At 35.1% G+C, this 20,261-nt stretch overlaps 1 protein-coding gene across 10 annotated transcripts in view; it reads left to right on the top strand.

The window, feature by feature from the left end:
- heph (polypyrimidine tract-binding protein 1 heph) overlaps window positions 1-20,261 on the top strand; it is a 308,076-nt gene that overhangs the window by 284,343 nt on the left and 3,472 nt on the right. For 7 of the 10 annotated variants that reach the window (XM_013322436.1, XM_013322442.1, XM_013322439.1 and 4 more), the window contains 7 exons: window positions 371-493; window positions 1,835-1,961; window positions 7,254-7,312; window positions 16,661-16,820; window positions 17,972-18,168; window positions 18,646-18,679; window positions 19,603-19,695. In XM_013322436.1, the coding sequence (XP_013177890.1) occupies window positions 371-493; window positions 1,835-1,961; window positions 7,254-7,312; window positions 16,661-16,820; window positions 17,972-18,168; window positions 18,646-18,679; window positions 19,603-19,695 (793 nt within the window). The remainder of the gene's footprint in view (window positions 1-370; window positions 494-1,834; window positions 1,962-7,253; window positions 7,313-16,660; window positions 16,821-17,971; window positions 18,169-18,645; window positions 18,680-19,602; window positions 19,696-20,261) is intronic. The other 3 variants (XM_013322445.1, XM_013322437.1, XM_013322440.1) reach the window with 1 other exon arrangement.

Below are 20,261 nucleotides of genomic sequence, written 5' to 3'. Positions count from 1 at the left end.
CGCGTGCATGAGATAACTTTCTTTTGTCGTATTATGCACGCTCTATTGTTACACGACTTACGTGAGATTAGTGAATAGTTTATTCTTTTCGTGATCGCAAATGTAAATACTCCAGGGAATGAAACTGTAATTATCGATTGAAGCAATATAAAAAAAAATCGTTCAAGTAATAACTTTAATGGCATCGTTTGCTTTGCTCATTTGAACTTTTAGTATCACACAATTTTATCAATTTAAGTTTTCAACATCGATATAATTTGAAACAATAATGCGATGCCTTTAAATTTTCGATGACTTTTTACTACCATATCGCTATAAGGTAAGCTAAAATGAATGAGACGGATTAAGTTAATTGAAAATGCTATTGTTGCAGTCGGCATCCGCTCAAGCAGCGCTGCAGGCGGCGCAAATGATCTCCAACAGCGCAGGTGCAGCGCTCGTCGCCGGCGCAGGCGCCGCACTGCAGCCCGCCAACGGTGGCACAGAAATACAGGTAACAAACTCATAAAGCTGTATCGGCCATAACGCACAGGTGTAGACAGAAATTGTGGACTTCCAGTCAAAGTACGGATTAGGCACACTTCTCGTTAATTAGATATTTTTACATTTCTACATAATGCTTGTATTTTACTATATAACATATGGTCTATATGCATATAGTATCGTATAACATGTGAAACATTATGCAAACAACAGGTATATAATATAATAAATAATCCGTTATAATCACATGAAATCGCTACTTTTATAGCAATGGACTTTAAAAATTTAGAAATACCAAGAGGTACTGCACTTGTCTAGAAACAGTTGAACTGCTTAAGGTACTCTATATTAACAGGTGAGTCAAGGGACGTTCTGTAATCTTTGCCTGTCCCTCTGAGACTTCACTCACCATTCAAGTACAAAGCTTTAATATTCAAATCGTCTTTAAATATTACTCCTTACAATAACATTTGAGTGCATTTAGCCACAATATACTCTGCCTAAATACCTAAACTGTTTACCAGACCATCTAAAATATTACAAACTCGTACTACAAATCAGCTTTAGTATCCCCAGCGACCGAGCAGAGGAAGTAATATACGTAGATACGTACCTCCGGCCTCCTAAAGTGACCACAAACTACGCTTATTATATCGACCGAGACTTAGGCCTCTGCGCTAAACTATTGCTTGTTAAAATTGAAATTAAATTCATATTTAGTGGATGTTAAATGCTGAGCTGATCTAATAGAAGAGAAAAAAACATTTTATAAAATAAAAAAAAAAAGGAATTAGGAAATTTAAAATTAAATTCTTAAAGAATACATTACTGCAAGGACTTATTTAAAGAGGATGTTGAAGTTGTTGAATAACTACGTCACGTCTTTTTGACTTGACATTTTTTTATAGTTTTTTTTTTCCTAAATAACGTTACATTATCGTAACATACTTACATAGTATGTATACATTTACGCTAATATTTAAGTGTGCACAATGTGATACTGAATCTCTTAGCAGCCTGTGTAATTACCTGAGAATATTAAATCGGCATCAAGACTGCAATTTGCAAGATCTAAATAAACTACGAGTAGGTGTGTCATGAGAGGTCAAATGTCACATTATGTAGCTAAATTAATTTATTTATTTCAAATCAAATATTCTTGTTGTTAACTTATTACGAAGTAAAAACAACGATTAGTAGAAAAACAAAGACAAAAGATATTTGTCGTGAAAAAATAGGAACGGCAGAGACATGATACATGACGAATTTAAACTCTAGAATTGGTCAAGTAATACTGACATTACATTGCCTAATCAATATAAGTATTATGATATTTGTTTTTTATTACCAGGGCGGGCCGAACACGGTGTTGCGCGTGATAATCGAGCACATGTTATACCCGATCGTGCTCGACGTGCTATATTCCATCTTCCAGCGGTATGGGAAAGTGCTCAAAATTGTCACATTCACCAAAAACAGTGAGTATTGCTTGATTTATACATTTCTTCTCAATGTCATTCTTGACAATTTAATTATAACAGACACAGGGTGACGATGATGATATGTACGTAAACATAATGTTACGAAACATGTAAACTTTTTGTCAGGCGTATAAAGCAAGTCATAACGATTTATATGATGGTGAGCTTTAAAATTAAATGTGTTCAACCGCGGCCGTGTTATAGTGATAGATTTACCAAACATAAGCCGGAATCCAAGGGCGCAATCCGTTTAAAATTTAAATCGTACCCTCATGCATATCCTAAATAAATCCGTTGGCAGGCAGGTACGTAGGTACATATTTCATAAGCCACGGGGCGGTCGCTGCGCACTTCCAGCTAATTATAAACTTAGTTTAAAAACCTTAATCAAATCTACACAATTACGAAGTAACGTTTTATATACAAGGGCCTCTCAATTCTTTTTACATATTAATGCGACCGAGTCCACAGAAACACCTCCAAACAAAGTTTCCCGAGTAGAAAGTAAAGAGGAGCGCTCCGTTTACTGTCTCAATCGAACCCTTGTCAAACAACTGACATCGAATTTACAAAAATACTTATTTATTCAGAAGTAGACGCCTGTTTATATTTATTACGTGCAATTTACTCACCGGCGGGAATTTAATCTTCTAAAAACACACAAAGAACTCACACTTACTATTAAAGATAACCTAATATAGTAAAAGATAAACTATGTATTATATAATTTAAGTAATCAATCGACAAATTCATCGCTAAGCCAGATAAACCTAAATCACATTAAAGTATCTATACCAAATCAGCTCAAGTATAGTATATTGGAACAACATAATATGCAGTGTTTTAGTGGTCGAATGACACATTTAAAGATATAATTCAAATGTTTATTTGATTCCTTGATATGAAAACTTAATTAGCAAAACGGCGTTATGCAAATGAGTCGCTATAGAGGACTCGGGTGGCGACGGCGGGCGCTGCGCGTATCGCTACCTCCGCTAATGCAGCATTTCCAATTTCCGAACGTCGCTCCCCGACCCTTGCTCACTTTCCGAAACTGCTGTTTGCTTTTTTGCCGCATTCGTCATTGTCCAATTGTAAAAGCTTTTGTCTCTAACGGTCTGCCATTATTTACCGACTCTCCCCCTTTTGTTTTAAACTAACTAAACGCTACTTTACTTTGAAAGATTTCATTTTCTGAAGCCTTTGTGTATTTCAAATCTATTAGTTAAAAAGCATGCATTATTGAACGTCTGCATGTAAATTATTTTGTAATTTTGTTAAGATTTTTGTTAATTTGATCACGAATTTCGACATTTAAGCAAAACTTTGAAACTTTTCCTCCGAACATTCGTTTAATAGAATGCAAAGCAGATGAACAAATTCTAAAACAAATATACATTGTAGGAAGTAGAGTTTGCTAAGGGTACCCTCCGTGAGTAAATATACACAACACGGAGCATACAAAGCCGTGCCGGTATCTGCCGCGGCACCGGCTAACGGCGCGGCGGGCACGACGGCAGATCCCAGATCGGAAACGTATAAATCCCTACTTCAATTATCCTGTCTCATGGGGAGCAAATAAACCACATATTTCGTTTCCAATTCACTTTCGATACTACAGTACGCGGAATGAAGATAGCTGTCTAAAGTTAAGTAACATGTAATGGCTCGACGAGCGCTTCTTACGGACGAGGTATTCTTTCTGCTTCAAATATTCACATGAAATTGTCTGTTGGCAATCGAGTAAAGCGTATCACGTTTGTTATGCAAAAAACCAGATTACAGTGTAATGTTTGAACGTATTCGGATATATTTCGCCGATGTTTTACGGCCACGGCAACATATTTACACGTCGATTATTTCTGTTGGGGAATTGGATCCTCTCAACCTTTATCAATCGCGATCGCAAATAAACGTACAGCTTTCGTGATTTATAAGATTCAATATTATTCCCTTTATTTACTTGTTTACATAATTTTCCATAGCATAAAATATATTATAACTTGAACCGCTTAGAATTTGTTATCGAATTTGAGTTCGTGTTGTGTCTCGTTGTGGTTTTCATGAGTTTCGGAGACTTGAACCAATGAATATTCCGGAGTTTTTATCATATTACGCTAATGAAAGCGACAAAGTTGCAAATTGTTCGGTTTATTCAAATGTAGCAATGAAAGAGCGCCGTTTAAGTCTATTGTTTGCGCGTCGCGTCTCGTTAGCACGTCGGTCGAGTCGTATAACGGAAGGTTACTATCATACGCGCTCGCAATACCGAAACAAATCTCAATGAACGGCGTGGAGTAGCCGCGTCGTAATCCTACCCTCCGCTCGCCGCACCACCTCTTACCCTCGCCCGATTGGCTTTATTAAGGTGTAGCAGACCGCTACAATTATTATGCGTCCCCTGTTTGTGGTAGATGTCGTGTCTATGTCGCCATAGGATTTCCGTAATTAAGGATTTGATTCGTCCACTGGCGTAATCTTACGCGGCCTGTTTATACGTAGGTTTATTGCTGATATTTTATACAAAAAATTTGATTAATCCTTTAATAACTCTCTCATTTAACTTTGATAAAACTGAAAAGGAATTACCTTTAAAAACATCCCAAAAAAGTAAGTATGTTTGGTAATATTTTGAAGTAAAGCCGTCCGAGCTAAGCTGGATGCGCAGGTAATAGGCGAGCATCGGCGGCTGAAAGCGCGCGTAATTTGCCAGGAAGCATTCAAGTTCAGCAGAGCACGTTCAATGGAGACGAGACGTTGAGATTTAAGATATCACATTAAGATGTAATCTGAGTCCCGGCGAGGCCTTGGGGCCTGGGGGTCGGGGTGTAGGGCCTCCTGCTGTAATTTACATAGCGGAAGCGACCTCTTGGCTGCCCAACAAAATGGGGATTAGAAAATTTTAATTTCCAACCTCCAATCCCTCAGCTCGTGTTTACGTATCGGTTTAAATATTTAATATGTTAATCTTGCGCGCCCTTTCCAACTTTCAATAAATTTAACTCGATTGATACGAATCATTTAAATGTCGCTTACAAATTTAAAGTTACTTTAACAATTTTGTGCATGCAAATTATTTGTATAACTCTATCCCAAAACGTATCTGAGAATAATAATGTATGATAAATAATAAATTATTCTCGAAACATGTGCAAAAAGTTTTCCAGAAAGCCTACGATCAACATAATTTAATCATGTATTCGAAAAGAAATATGTTTCCAATAATGGTCGCTGGAGTTTTTCCAATAATCACAAAGTAAATATTCCCACAAATAGTGTTTATTACGCGGCGCGGGACCCGTGCGGGCCGTGTGCAAGTGGACATTTAGCGGCAATTTATGCGGAAGGGTCGCAACCAAAACGTTATCCCACCACTCACTACAATCAATAACGACATCATATAAAGTAGAATAACACCCTTATTGTATTTCAAAAGTGTTACCATAATTGGTTAATTGATTTTAAAATTATTGCAAAACGCTCACAGAAAATGACTTGATATAATTGCCAGTTAATTAACATTTCCTTTATGTTCTGCTGTTAATTTTACGGTTTGAATAAAAACATGTTTTATTAAACAATTGCATATTATGAAGTGCCACAATATTTTACGTAAAGTTTAATATTACGTTACTTCGGTACTCAGTATTAAATTTTATAAGATCCATTGGAACATTAAGAAATAGGCAAGTCGAGAAAAATATGGGCCCTAAAGAGCATTTAAGTATGTATAAAGGAGACAGCACGTTAGTATTAATTTAGTTAGACGTTTCTTACCTTGAGTGGATTGGGCACTTCTATATTTTATAAGACCGAGGAAATTGTTAAAGGAGAAGGAAAACAGCTAATAAGTTCTTATATTCTCGGAGGCGCGCTGAGCTAATGGCGTCATATATTATTTAGTTACGCTATATGTATAAATGTTACCTTGTATATTTATGGGAGAAATAAAGTAATAGTACAGAACTTTATTAATAAATTTTCTTCTCCCTCTCATGCTTGTAAACTTCTAGTATTTTTTTATCTGATAAGTCATATCTAGCTAAAGCTCCTAACCATATCTTGTCCGATGAACGAAAAAATATTTCGTACGGCTTTATCATGAAAAATAAAACGACACTGTCTAATGGTTGGTTATGTGGCTAACGCAGGTGTTGCCCGAACGATGTTTCTCGTAGCTAAAAATGTGAATTTATTCGCTCACCCCACAAGCGGCAATGATCGCTGGCCTCACACCTAAATTAGGGTTCCACTCCCGAGCCTGCCAGTAAACAAACTACACTATAAATATCACTCTAGCCTTTTTCACTATTAACTGCTTTTTGAATTTACGCCTCTATAAAAACTTTTCTTATCCACTACAGATGTTTACGATTATTATCTCGAATTACACTACAATTTTTATTGTGCGTTAATTATGTCTCCAGAATAATTGAATAACCTTATTTTCCCCAAATCTTACTTCAAATATTATATAGGTAAATGCGAATGTTTGGATGGATGGAAGTTAGTTTGAAGGTATCTCCAAAACGGCTCATCGAGTCCCCATTAAATTTGGTATGTATGTAGAACATAGTATGGAAGAACACATAGGCTACCAAATAAGTGTTTTTTTTTGTATACCGCGCCGACGGTGTCCCGGACAATAGCTGGTGAGACTATAAAGATAACTTACAATATAACTTATAATATAATGCTAAAATATTTTCTTTAGAAAAAGTAACGAGTCTTTTAATAAACAAAGCGTATGCAAGTTTATTTTTTAAGTAAAACAAATTACGGGATAGGTTAATGCAAATATTCTAAAGCGGTGTACGTGATAAAATAGCTGCGGTGCACCTGAGACGAGACTTCACTAAACTCTAGAAGACTTAGCGCGGAGCATCGCACGTTGAACGCCAATTTCGTCTTGTTAGAGCGCGCTCGTAAACATGATATTAGTTGTCAACGAATCTCTAAAACATCTTCCTTTTAAATACCGTAAAAACCGACCACGTTCATGCGATATTACGGAAAAATATGACGCCACTTTGCTTAGTAATAAACTAAAGTCAAATTAATTGAACCCCATCTTTTTGCTTTTTAAATATTAACGCTGCTCTCGTTTACCTTGGTGTATTAAAGAACATTACAAGGTATGTCTACGGAATAGCTATAAAATAGTTTAAAACGATTTGAACATAATATGTAATTAGATATAGTAACTTTGTATAGGCTATCAGTTAATAGCTAATTTTTATGTAATTAAAATAATCATCATGTGAACTTAACAATTCATTTTGTTTCCAGATTCGTTTCAAGCGCTCATCCAGTATCCCGACACGGTGTCGGCGCAGACGGCGAAGACGGTGAGTACAAACAACTTTTGTTTTTATTTAATACTTTGCAAAGTAAAGCGATAAAACAAAGTTCTTATCGCAGCACGTTTCATTCACCTTAATGACTCACTTTAGAACTATCTCTCGACGCCCAATGACGAAGTTTCCTCAACACTTCATCTATTCCCTTATTGGATAAACATAAAAAGAAAAAATATTATAACATACAATTTATAAGACTCTTGGAAAAATTGATTCAAACAACAACTTTCATTTATTTAGCATTTGCAAATAATTTTTTTAAACTATCTACTTTCCGTTTTACTACTCGGCTGTCTGCAGCTTCGAACATAGTTTATTGTTATTTTTTAAATATGTGTCACTAACTTATGAAACTTGTAATAAAAGCATAAAAGCTGTACCTCGCAGTATATAAATCTACGGACACAATACACGACTGAAGCGAAGTGCTTACAAACACGCGAGGTTTACGTGCATTTAATAACAATAATATCGGCAAACAACAGTCGCTGTAAGTCGACAATGGCCCGCCCCGAACTCGCCGAGTGGGACATCATTTTTCTCGGCCCAACTTTTCCCATTCGCTATTCATTTGCGTTAGAAGTTGGACGTACTCCCGCCTACTGCAGCGACTGTTTTAACTTTATTTCTGATGCAGTGTTCAGGCCAAATTAAATTTTGTTTTGCGGCTTCTGTAAACTTTGATTCCCGGTCATAATATAGTGATTGTTATTTTTAATATTTAGCGAGTAATACTCAGTAAAATTAAAATATTAAGAATAAATTCAAAGTAATTGAGTTACATAGTTATTCAGAATACGAAACTCAGTGCTTCACATTTAGAACTTGAGGAAATAACGCATCTGCGGTGCCTCTGGTATTGCTGATGTCCATGGGCGTCGTTGAACACCTCGGTGTTCCCGCTGCTCGTTTGCCCCCATCTGTTATAAAAAAAAATACCAGAATTCGGTACAGCTTTTGAAACTAAATCCTATATAAAATTCTACAATAAACATATTGTTCTATGGTGAGACAGCGACAACCGTATAACCCAAAATACGTTACAATATCGTTTCATTCTATACGTAAATGTTAATACTACTGAGAAATCTACTAAATACACCTTCGAATTTTGTTAGACAAAGCGTGTGCAATACCAAAGAGCATTTTAGAGAATAAAACTGTGGTCAGATTACAACTTGTCTGACAAATTAATACGTCGTAACGGGGAAACCTCACATTAAATCGTGATATCACCGGGAAAGTGGAGTGGTGAAAACTTAGCAACGCTAAGTCGCATCTAGTGGATAGGCATGATTGGAATTGTACTCGTAATACGACTGAACTACCACCACTGTTCAACATTATTATGGTCTCTGTGAAGGCTACCTTTTTAGATGTACTTAGCGGTAGTCCAAACCCAGTACTTGTATGACGATAGAGCGATGAAGTTAAACATTTGATTGTAAGTTTTAATGCGTGGTCAATGCAATTTTTAAATACCTATTGCCTTTTTGTAGTAAAGACAATTTCAATAGTGACATTAGGTGAAAAAACAAGATAAAGAAACCAGTACGTAACTGCAGATAAAATGCTATGATATACATACCATTTGCTTCTCTTTGCAACTAGAGTTTGCAAAAAATAATAATATAAAAAGAAAGATAGATTATCGATTCTCTTAAAAACGTATAATACAGATTGTAATTAATTAATTTAAATTATTTATTTTGACTTCAAAATGTAATCTTTTCGAAATTCGTGCACTGCTGCTTAAATATTTATTCGTAAAGAACTTGGTCAGTCAGTTACGCTTTTAATTTAAAAGAACTGTGGTCAGTCAGTCGTTCTATTAATATTTAATGTCAACTGCAATGTTAACTTATGTATTCGTGAAATTGCTTCATCAACAGAGTGGAATTTTCTTAATTATGGAAATTTTACTACTGTTCATACATTATTAAAGTCTTAAAAACTCTGTTACGCAATTGTAAGCAAGATATATGGTCGTTTATTTTAATATAATACTTAGTTATATATCCTCTCATTTGTCTATGATCTATATCTTATCGTCTGGAAATCTGTATGAAAATTATGTTAGAGTTCTAAACATCAACACATAACCTCTATTAGACTCAGTAAAACAATCGTAAATACAAAACTATATCTATGCTATTATGTATCTGAAAATTTGGAATATATTACATAGCATTTGAATGTAATGTAACTGGCCACTAAGCGGCGAATCCAATTTCGTCGTCGTCCTAAAGCCGTCCCGCATCGGGCGCATCCGCGGAATACGCGCGCGATATTCGGGCTTCGGTCTAACCGCGGATTTTTCTCAGGCTGTAATTGAAATGTCCCACAAGGTAAGTGGCAGGCGAAGTAAGAGGTACAAAGTGAAGTGAAGCCGGATAGTGCTTCAGTCACAAAGGGCACAGTCGGATGCTGGAGCGCTGAAATCCCCCGATACCCGACTCTATGATCCTTGACATAAATCTCTAACCTCGCCATCAAATCTTTTCCGAGAGCAGCTTATGTGCGCAGACACGAAATGTAAGCTCTTAATGTGCTCAATTCTTGTAAACCACATTGTACATTTGCCCGCAACTCAATGTACTGCCCATGTATACACCAGCTATAATTCATAAACTAAGCCTGTACCAAAATGTCTTTGGACAGTCTTGTGACTTTACAGTGACTACTTTATATTTATTATTATTGTCAGCTAACATTCTTATCCGGTCATTGTCGTCCATCATTTCGTTTTCGTGTTTACACATCTATTAAACAACGATATTTTTAGAATAATTAAACGTAACCTTTTTACATATGGTTATAGGTTCCACGATTAAATTAAGATAGCACAAAACATAACACAATTAAGACATTACATACTTATTTTATAGCAGAATTTATTTATCATTAATTTGTATTAAATTTATATAAATATTGTGTACTTAATATTATATGAATGTGTTCCCTAATTCAAGCATTCGTTACATTCAGTCAGCGAAGTGTGGTCGCCTTAATCAAAGCTCGGCGGCAACATCAATAAGTTATGATTGATAACGGACCGATTCGTTGGTCGCTCTGAATGGAACACTATATAAAGCAATGTATGTGTGTTATCTATTGGTCTGAAGTCCAATATTTGCTGACGAAGTCAGGGGCGTCCGCTAGTTTAATATAAATATGTATTATATGTTCTTAATAAATATTTTGTGTAATTGAAATTATGTAATGTTAATAAAAAAATGTGCACCGATATAATAATTCCACAATTTATCAAGAGCAAACTTTCTATTGTTTGCAAAAGAGAACTTGGCACTGATTGATTTAGCGAAATAAAATATTAAACGAGCGCCTTACCCCAGCGCGACGCTACGCGACGCGGTTCAATATAGCGAAAGCCGAGGTTAAAGTTTATAGAGTTGAGGTGCGGGCTTTTGTTTACATTTTAAAATTGCACTTTGCGATGCGGCCACGTCTCGCCGCGACCTTTCCATAACGCCGAGACACGTTCAAACAATGTGACTGTCGAAAATATGACGACGTCGCTTTATATGTACCACGTTATGACTTAATGCATATCATTATTTATTTTTAAAACTTTGACAATGTTGTATACATTTTTATAAAAATCATGATTATAACATAAATTTAAAAAGTAACAAAATGCTGAAGTGTACTTCTTTTGAAGTTCCGTAAAAGCGACAGAATAAATCAAAGCACTTGGAAAATTCAATTATGTGTATATTTTTAAGGCAATTTAAAAATGTAGTGGTAATTACATATTCACGAATATAGTTTTGCTAATTACACGTTAAATTATAATTATATCAAAGAAAAAATCTTTACCAAAGCTAAACTCAGGAGACACGATTTAAATAAAGTTTAAAATTCATTCGCAGTAAATTTAACAACACGGTACAATTTGAAAGTATATATTGTTCACTTTTCCGCTCATTCTGCGAGCTGTTCCAAAGCATTCTGTTAGTAAATATCAACCTTTTATCCTCTAAAAAGATCCGAAAGCGTTTTGCGTTCGAAAAGTTCACTCAATGTTTTTAAAACACTTAGTTTAACTACAATGTAAAAGTGCAGTGGAATATTTACCTGAGTTCTGTACATTTTTTATAGTTGCAAATTGTTTTTATAATTTTGTAGCAATCTACTTAACTAATCTAACGTTTTTCTGGTATTAGAAGTCAATGACTATATTCAAACGACATAATTGGAACTCACAATCCCTGACGCTCTCTGTGACGTTGGATTTGACACAGTAAATATTAAATAACTAACGGTCGCTCGCGACTCTGTCTCTCTGTCTGAATTTAAAAAAAAACATAATTAGTAGCCTATGTGTTCTTTCATACGATGTTCTATATCAATGCCAAATTTCAACGAGATCCGTTCAGCCATTCTGGAGATACCTTCAAACAAACATCCATCCATCCATCTAAGCAGTCGTATTTTTATATTAGTAAGTAGCAAGATTATGACAAACTTATATTTTCCATTGTAGTTATTTTACGTCTTAATTTTTGAGTAGTCCAACTAGAGGTTAGCGGTTCGTTTAAAATTGCACGGACCACCTGCCGTGTTCAGTCCGCAGGCTGTGTCAACAAGGCTGTGAAGTAGCATCATCTAGTTAGGTGTCGAACATTGTTGAGCAGTTGTTTTGTTAGTGTTGGTGCGGCCGCTTTGTTCGTTGTAATCATGAACACTTCAAAATGTTCCAAGGATTACCATTAGAAATAACTCGAACACTTACATTACTGCCAATAGTACAAGTTGTGTTTCTCGGACTTATAGATTTAATTTTAATTATTTTGTATGTTTGAGTTACCTTCTAACGAATATCCATCTATACATCCAAATTTTTGCATATTTTTAATATTAGTTGTTATAAAAAGAGACGGACACACTTGAGTTACTTATAATTGAAATAATATTTATTCACGCAGTCAACCGAGCTTCGTAGTACCAACATTGTTCTGTTCGTGCGCTGTCCAAAACTCAATCGTAGTCAAACGTTTAAGCGCAAAATAATCCAGGACATTTTCATGTTTCATTCATCCTTTTGCGTTTCATTGTAGCGCTTAAAGCTTTTTAAAATAATTTTCCCATTAAAAGCTTTTATTGAATACAAATCGGCAATCGTATTGTTCTATAATCGCCTTTTATTCCAATTTCACGCTTTGTTTCAACATTAAAATCAAATATTATTCTTTTTTGTCGCATTACATGTTTTACATGAATCGGTCACAACTCTAAATTTACTTTAAAAGCTTTTGTCCAATTATAACTGTAGTAAATTTTATTATGATTTTAATACAAATGCGTGTGTTAACACACATCCTAAACATCTGTGAATACATTGTCTATTTTTTTGACGAACCAGCGGGGTTAAACTGAATGCATTCGCTTCGAGGCGATTCCATAGTGAACTTTAAAAATGTATAGAACTGACAATAAATTTCGATAAGTCACTTGATTATCGCGCGTCAATTTCATACACTTTTGAAGTTCGCTGTGGAATCGCTTCGAAGTGAATGCATTATGTCTAGCCCCGCAGCTGTTAGATTCCTTCGTATAACATTATCAAAAGGTAGTGCATGAGCGGCGAGCTATCGGGAAATCCACAGTCCCCCGCTACCACTATCTGTCGCTTTAAGTAAGGGTAACTTTGAATATTAATTACATTGTTCTAATAGTCTTGTAACCATCCCTAAATGTGTACGTTGACCTTTAACTGTCAATAGTATGCTACACATTGTTTTTATCCTGTTGTACATTTATACTAAACTTGCTGCTTTTAAACGTTGAATATTTAAAAAGAACAATACCTTATTATTTTTATTTTATAATTGAAACCTAATTATAAATAAAAATAATATACTGCGCGTTTTAAATCAACAAGGAATATAAATATCATATTTCGATGTCGCGCCACTAAAGAGAATTAATTGAACTGCAATTCTTCACAGCGCAATCTCATTTCACGATTATTGGAATTTTGTGAATGCTCGACCATTTCCTATCGGAAGATCAACGAATTAAAATGTGCAATTTTTTATATCGCGTTCATTTTGTTACGGTGTCGAGTAAAGTGCGGGTGTGGGTTAACTAGAAGCGAGTTCATTTATCCGATAAGTTGTTTTACAAACTAATTGAACGTGTGCTCCGGAGCTGATACAAATCTGTTCTGTACTAGTACTCTTCCACTTTATCTCTTATCCCCCTACAAACAAAACTATTACATTTTATTGCTCTTGCTGTCTGTGAAGTTCTTAAATTAGTTAATCGCTATAATATTATCGTTTAGTACAACTAAAAATATTTCTATTAATTGTCAATCCCGATGTTTGTCATCTTGAAAATTAAATTTGACTCCGATTACTGATTGAGCTGACATTTTGCGTATATGTGGAAATCGTGTGACACTATAATATTATGACGAAATGGTGCTGATCTGATGATGGAGCTGGTAGTTGGTCATAGGAACTTCGCATTGGAATGTCACAACCCTATTGAGTTTGGACTCGTTTGAATTGTCTTAACGAAAAGTTTGTCATTTTAATTTATAGTTAATTAATTAATAAGAACACTATGAAAGCTTATTTGAAAAAGATTTCTATTTGAATAATATCTCAACAAAAGAACAATACAATTAAATTATTCCATCAGAGTGGCAACGAATGAAATGGAATAGGAAATATTTAAAACATTTTGTGCAATTCCCGGTACCGCATCTACGAACAAAAACTGAATGCATTACGTCGTCAGCGTAATCCTCGCAGCAGCAACAGAAGCACTGCGCTGTGAGCTATGTGCTTGTGCCCTCTTATAAATATTAAACGTTGCGAACTTGGGACCCGCAACAAAAACGTTTATCTGGTCTTCGTGGAAAAACCGCCAGAATTAGCAACAGGGGGTGGATTAAGGCGGACCGCACTTAATCCTTCACTAAGAAGGCTTTGCTTAAACGAGTTCTAACGAGCTAAAGATAAAACAATTACCGGGGACGTGATTAAGAGATACGGAGGACACTTGTTACGTCTTACGATGACTCTGTCTTGCTCCTTTGACGGCCACTTTGCCGTGATTTTAGTTAACTCTTATTTATTCCATTCCCCGATTTCCCGAGGCGGAATTTGGAGCTCATTAGTTAATGGTTGGAACGAAACGAGCATTATTTATACCTTTTGTTTATACATTGTTCTTCTTCATAGAATTTATACATATCATTGTTTGTTTGAATATCTAAATCTGTGTAATATTATGCGAGCTTATTGTATGAATATTATATTAATAATATTTATATACAATCCAACCAACTAACAACGAACCAACGATAAATAACAACTCATAAGAAGGCATTACTTTCAACAAAATAATACGAGTAATTGGGAAGTGAACTACGCTTTAATTTGAATTTTTTCGTCATATATCTTTTGAAAAATAAATTAAATTTATCGCATAATTTCTCAAACTCATACTTTTAGATAATAATTAAGCACCAAACTAAACAAATATTGGATAATTAAACTACTATCCCGAGAATATTAAATCGCAATTAATCGCTATTAGTCGCCTGTGTATTGTAAATCAGCTCACCCCTTAGTAGACTAATTAATAAATGCTTCAGTTATCTTAGACTTATTACGGAGCCTTAATAAATGTTACGTTAGAGACGTCATTCACACTATAATAAAGTTAGCGCCAGTCAATAACTTGTTATAAGAGAAAGAAGTAAGTTAGTTAAGTACCCATACATAAATTAAGCGACTAAGGAGTAAAAGAATGACATTTCTTTACTTTAAAAAAGCTAACCCTGCTCTGAATCAAGCAGTTTTAATCTGCAATTTCTTTTTGTTTTCATAAAATCAAATTATCGTTTAGGTAGTCTTTAAATTATGCACCCATTTGAATTCTTAAATGCACATTTAAAATCCTTTCCTCAGCATTAGCTCATTATACGTCACCACCGAAGGGCTTGGAGCGTAAGTTAGGGTGACTAGACCATAGTCAACCGCGCTGGCCCAGTGCGGGTTGGTTGACTTTCTGAAGATCCTTTGATCGGAGCAAAATATATTAGAATTGTAAATTAATTACCGATTACTTCGCCATGCTTTTCGCCTGCAGTCAGCGAATCGATTTGAACGCGAGCCTACAAAACTAATTACGTATCGGAGCGATCTTCATCCACGCTTTCTTACGTGCTTTTCGTATTTCCATATAAGTTGAGCTATAAACGGGCCAATCTATTCACGTCTACACATCAGGGGTTCGCATTTGCATATAGAGCAGAAATTTATTAAATCTACAGCCAATATCCAGCTTTTAGACATTCAACTTTTACTTATTCTCTACGGCTCGGAAAATTTTATAGTATTGCAAAAAACAGTTGATCGATAGCGTTTTTGGTGTGTTTCTTTTTGAATATCACTTATTTTCGGATCTTTATAACGCTGTGAGAGTTTCACATGACTACTGACGACTGTTTAGAGTTTTATGTTATACTCCAATACATAATTTGAACAACAATATCTTTTTCATTTGAATATCTTGTCATATAGAAGATTAGATCCCCAATAAAACACAATACTTTATAATCGCATGTCAAACTTAGTTGTGAAAGTCTATTAAAATGTAAATTAAAAATTGTTGAATAAAATATGAATTATGGAAGCTGTATATTGAATTGTCAAAAGCGCAATTAACCCACGTCTAAACTGCGTTAATTAATTGACGGAATATTCGGAATTGAAACTTTGGCACTCGAGCGTCGTTTTCGGGCAAATCATTCCGTTAGATTACTTAATTTATGTTATGAAAACGGTGACACTCATTCTTAAATATGGCAAACTGATTTTGATATATTAATTTATGATGTTATTTCATACATAACTTGTAAAACGTAATTCATTTAAAGGTTGCATGTTTTCGAGTACAAAAAGCGACCTCACCTATGCTACATTCATTATAAAAAATCGTATGCTTTTGGAGCCTGTGAACGAATAGCATAAAGCTCGTAGGACTGGGTTGAGTGCTGTTGCATTTTAATTAATTCTCTTTTCTATCGCGATGTGGTGTTATCTGCCTCCCGCAGGCGTTGTGGACAAACACATAGCTGATGTGCGACAATTTTCATACCGTCCTGTGTATTTTTTTCTTTACTGTTCACTAATCGACTATTAATCTTCTTGATACCGTTACCTTCATAAAATTATGTATCGTCATCTTCATCATCATCCAAAAACTTGATGGCTGATTGACTCATGAAAAATAAAACGCAAAGAAATAGTGATTATGTTGTTTGTTTTCATCAAAAATCTTATCCTTTCACAGGCACTGGACGGGCAGAACATCTACAACGGCTGCTGCACTCTCCGCATCGACTACTCAAAGATGACTTGTCTTAACGTAAAATACAACAACGACAAGTCTCGGGACTACACCAACCCCACACTGCCGTCCGGCGATGGCGACGCGCACCAGTTGTTGACCAGTGAGTTGACGCCACAGCGGGCCCGCCTCGCACTGGCCCTCGCATCCAGGATGAGTTAGTCCAACTAATGCCCATGCCTGGAACCTTTTGACACCGATCTAAGTTTCCTTTACACTCCTATTAGCTTGAAATTTCTCATTAAAATCTTCTGGTAATCTTTACTTGTTTGGTACCATATAAGGTACTATGTTATGGGATTGTTGGATTATCTATTGTATTCAATTTTTTTTTTATAAATCACCTTAAAATCTAATGAATTAATCTCGGCACCTGAAAGCTTCTATTAACAATCTTAGATTACATTATACTGTAAAAAATGTTGGGCTCGATATTTTATTTTAAATCTTTGGATTTTTCCGTTAATTAATAAACTCTTTTGTAGGGATTCGCTTCCAAGGTTTATATTGTTCCCTCTTTTATTTTATGATAATGTAGAAATTATTACCTTTTTTCAAAATAAGGAGCTTATTTAATTTCTTGTTCATCTCTTTGTTTACTTGCTCCCGTCAAGTTTAATGTTTATTCATTTTCTTTTAAACCTCTGTAAGGTCTTGTATTTCTGAAATCATTATTGTTCAATCATTATCATTGACATTGTAATACTTCAATTATATATCATTGAAGAATCCTACTATTGATTCTCATATAAACATATTTTCATAATATTTTCCTAATATTATTTCCATTTTTATTGTAAGGTAATTGAGTTTTATATATCTTTTTATTGCACTTTTATAACCTACGCAAGTTGATATTAAAACCAAGAGCTGAACCCGTTAAGGTACGTAGTAAAATAAATCTCCAACATAAAATCACACAAGAGAAATTATTTTGAACTATGTGTCTGGTTTGTAACTTCGCGTCGTCTCTTTTCTTGTTTATTATTCATAATCAATTTTAAATGTTTCCGCAGTGACTAATAACTTTTCATAAATCCTTACTGCGCCGTAGAGGATTGTATTATATGAGGATTATTCCGACAATGCCTATTTGTTGCTCGCATTACGTGATACCGCTTTAATATTTTAGATGTCGAGCAAAACATAATCTACAACGGGCTGAGTGTTTTTGTGTCATGCGGGCTTTAGTTTCAGCGATGTGATTAACAAATACATTTAGGTCGCGCTTTAATATTACAAATTCTGTTTCAGGTGGTGGTGTTTTAGCTCCGCCGTTTTTGGGATTGGGATCCGGTTTGGCGTCACCGTACGGTGTAGGCGTGGGTGGAGTGGGCCTGCCGGCATTCGGAGCACTCACTCTGACCCCGGCATCACCTGCTCTGCGCGCTCTCGCTGCCCCACCAATGCCCCTGGCCACGGTTCTCCTCGTTTCTAACCTCAACGAAGAGGTACGAGTATCAATACATGTTTTATTCTCGCCCGTCAATCAAATTTTAACCACCAGGGACCATAATACAATTCGGTAGCGAACACCCGATCGATACATTAGCACGTCAATTCCAAATATGATGATTGACGCAACTCAAATATGATTTTGTTTAAAACTTCCCTCAACATTGGATAGTGATAACATAAAGTTGAGAAAAGTGTATCGTATTAGTGATTTTTGTACCTACATTGTTTATAAAGTTAATCATAACTCTAACACAATAGCCGGTAACGTGTACACATTTAATTTGGGATTTCCATTGAGCCGACACGAACTAATTGATGCCAACTAATACAGAACGTTACTGGCTGTTGCACTTATATATTCTACTCGAACTCCTTGATAAAATAAGTTGCTAATTTATTTATAGATATGATGTCAGATATCTTTTACGACTATTTATAATACTATCTCTTTCTCTCTCCTATTGTTTTAGATGGTCACGCCTGACGCTCTCTTTACCCTTTTCGGTACGTGTGCACATACATTCCGTATTTTATATTAAAACATTAATATTGCTCCCGAGCTCTTGTCGCCTGGAAGACAAATTGTCAGCTAACATTCTTCACTTCTGTACTGATAACCGCATCCGATTACTTTACGATCGAAGCTTTGCTTGTTAACACTATTACTATAAATGCTTTATTAACTCGTTTGACAATTTGTGTTTCAGACGCGTTAGTTTTAGATAAGTAAGACTCTACCCAATGATCTGTATGTTTTTATTTAGATGCCAGTGATACGCCATGTATTTACGATAAAATTATCTTGTCCTTTAGACACTTTACGACACATAAGCCTGATGTAATGGATAGTTTTGACAGCGTCCCTTAGTTATAGAACGTAGACTTTATGATTATGTACTTTGGGAACGTAGAAATGAGAGAAGATATATAATGAATGATGTGATAACTATACTAATTGGCACATTCACACCGTAGAAGAAAGAAGTTGTTCTCGTTATGTAGAAATTCCGCTTAACATTTTCGGCCGGAACGAGGCCTTCCGCTGTTAAACTTTACAGTATTAATCGAAAGCTTACACGTGACCAGATTAGAACTTGAAATTGTTTTCTTCTTGTATTCATTTTCAATCTATTCCACTTCACAAGTTATGTATTTAATCAAACAATGAGAAATACATAATTAATGTGAAGTTGTGTGCTTAATACAATCTCAATAACCTAAGTAGGTCTCGAGTTTGCAAACATTTCGCTTCGGTAGTCCATTTCGTGTAATGAGAACAATATTTTGTGGCAAATGTTTGTTTAAATTTAATTATAACGTACATTCAGTATATAAAATGCACAACCGAGGTTCACCGTCTCTCCCGAACTAAGTATCCAATAGTATGAAAGCGTTGCTTAGTTTCTGACGTATATTTTTATATGTAGGCGTATACGGCGATGTGCAGCGAGTGAAGATACTCTACAACAAAAAAGATTCAGCTCTAATTCAAATGGCGGAACCGCATCAAGCTCATTTGGGTATGTATTATTGTCGACTTTATTACATTTACATAAGGTTCATATTACAAGATACATAATAAAAGGTATGTTTTTCGTTTAGAATTATGAGCGACATGTCTTTCTCTAGCCGCCTGCATTATGTTTTGTGTCAAGTAGTAAATCTGAATAATGCATGTGAATAATGAAAATATATATTTCACTTTTGATACAAAAATACAAAATAATAGTGTGCTACAATTTATAACTTTGGTAAATGATACGTCGAGTAATTTCCTCAACTTGGTCCATGAGCTTAATGGTCAAAAGTGATATCATATCATTTATTTGTATTAGATGTTAAATAATGTGGGAAATTCATTAAAATACTTATCAAATTTTTGTACGTTTAGAAATATAACAGTAAAATGATGAGCAATTTAGGGTGTAATGTCGTTAAGTTTATAACGGCCTTAATATACGAGTCTCGGGTTTAAATCGTCATCATTAGTTCGCTACAGAATAATTATTTATGTCGCGAAGCTTTCCCGCAACCAACGGACAAAATATGTCTGTTTTTGCTCTGTATGGTTGTAACTTTTTTTTAC

The sequence above is a fragment of the Papilio xuthus genome, unplaced genomic scaffold (assembly GCF_000836235.2).
Source record: "Papilio xuthus unplaced genomic scaffold, Pxut_1.1 DF825928.1, whole genome shotgun sequence".
Classification (NCBI taxonomy): Eukaryota; Metazoa; Arthropoda; class Insecta; order Lepidoptera; family Papilionidae; genus Papilio; species Papilio xuthus.
This window is presented reverse-complemented; position numbering and strand designations above follow the sequence as displayed.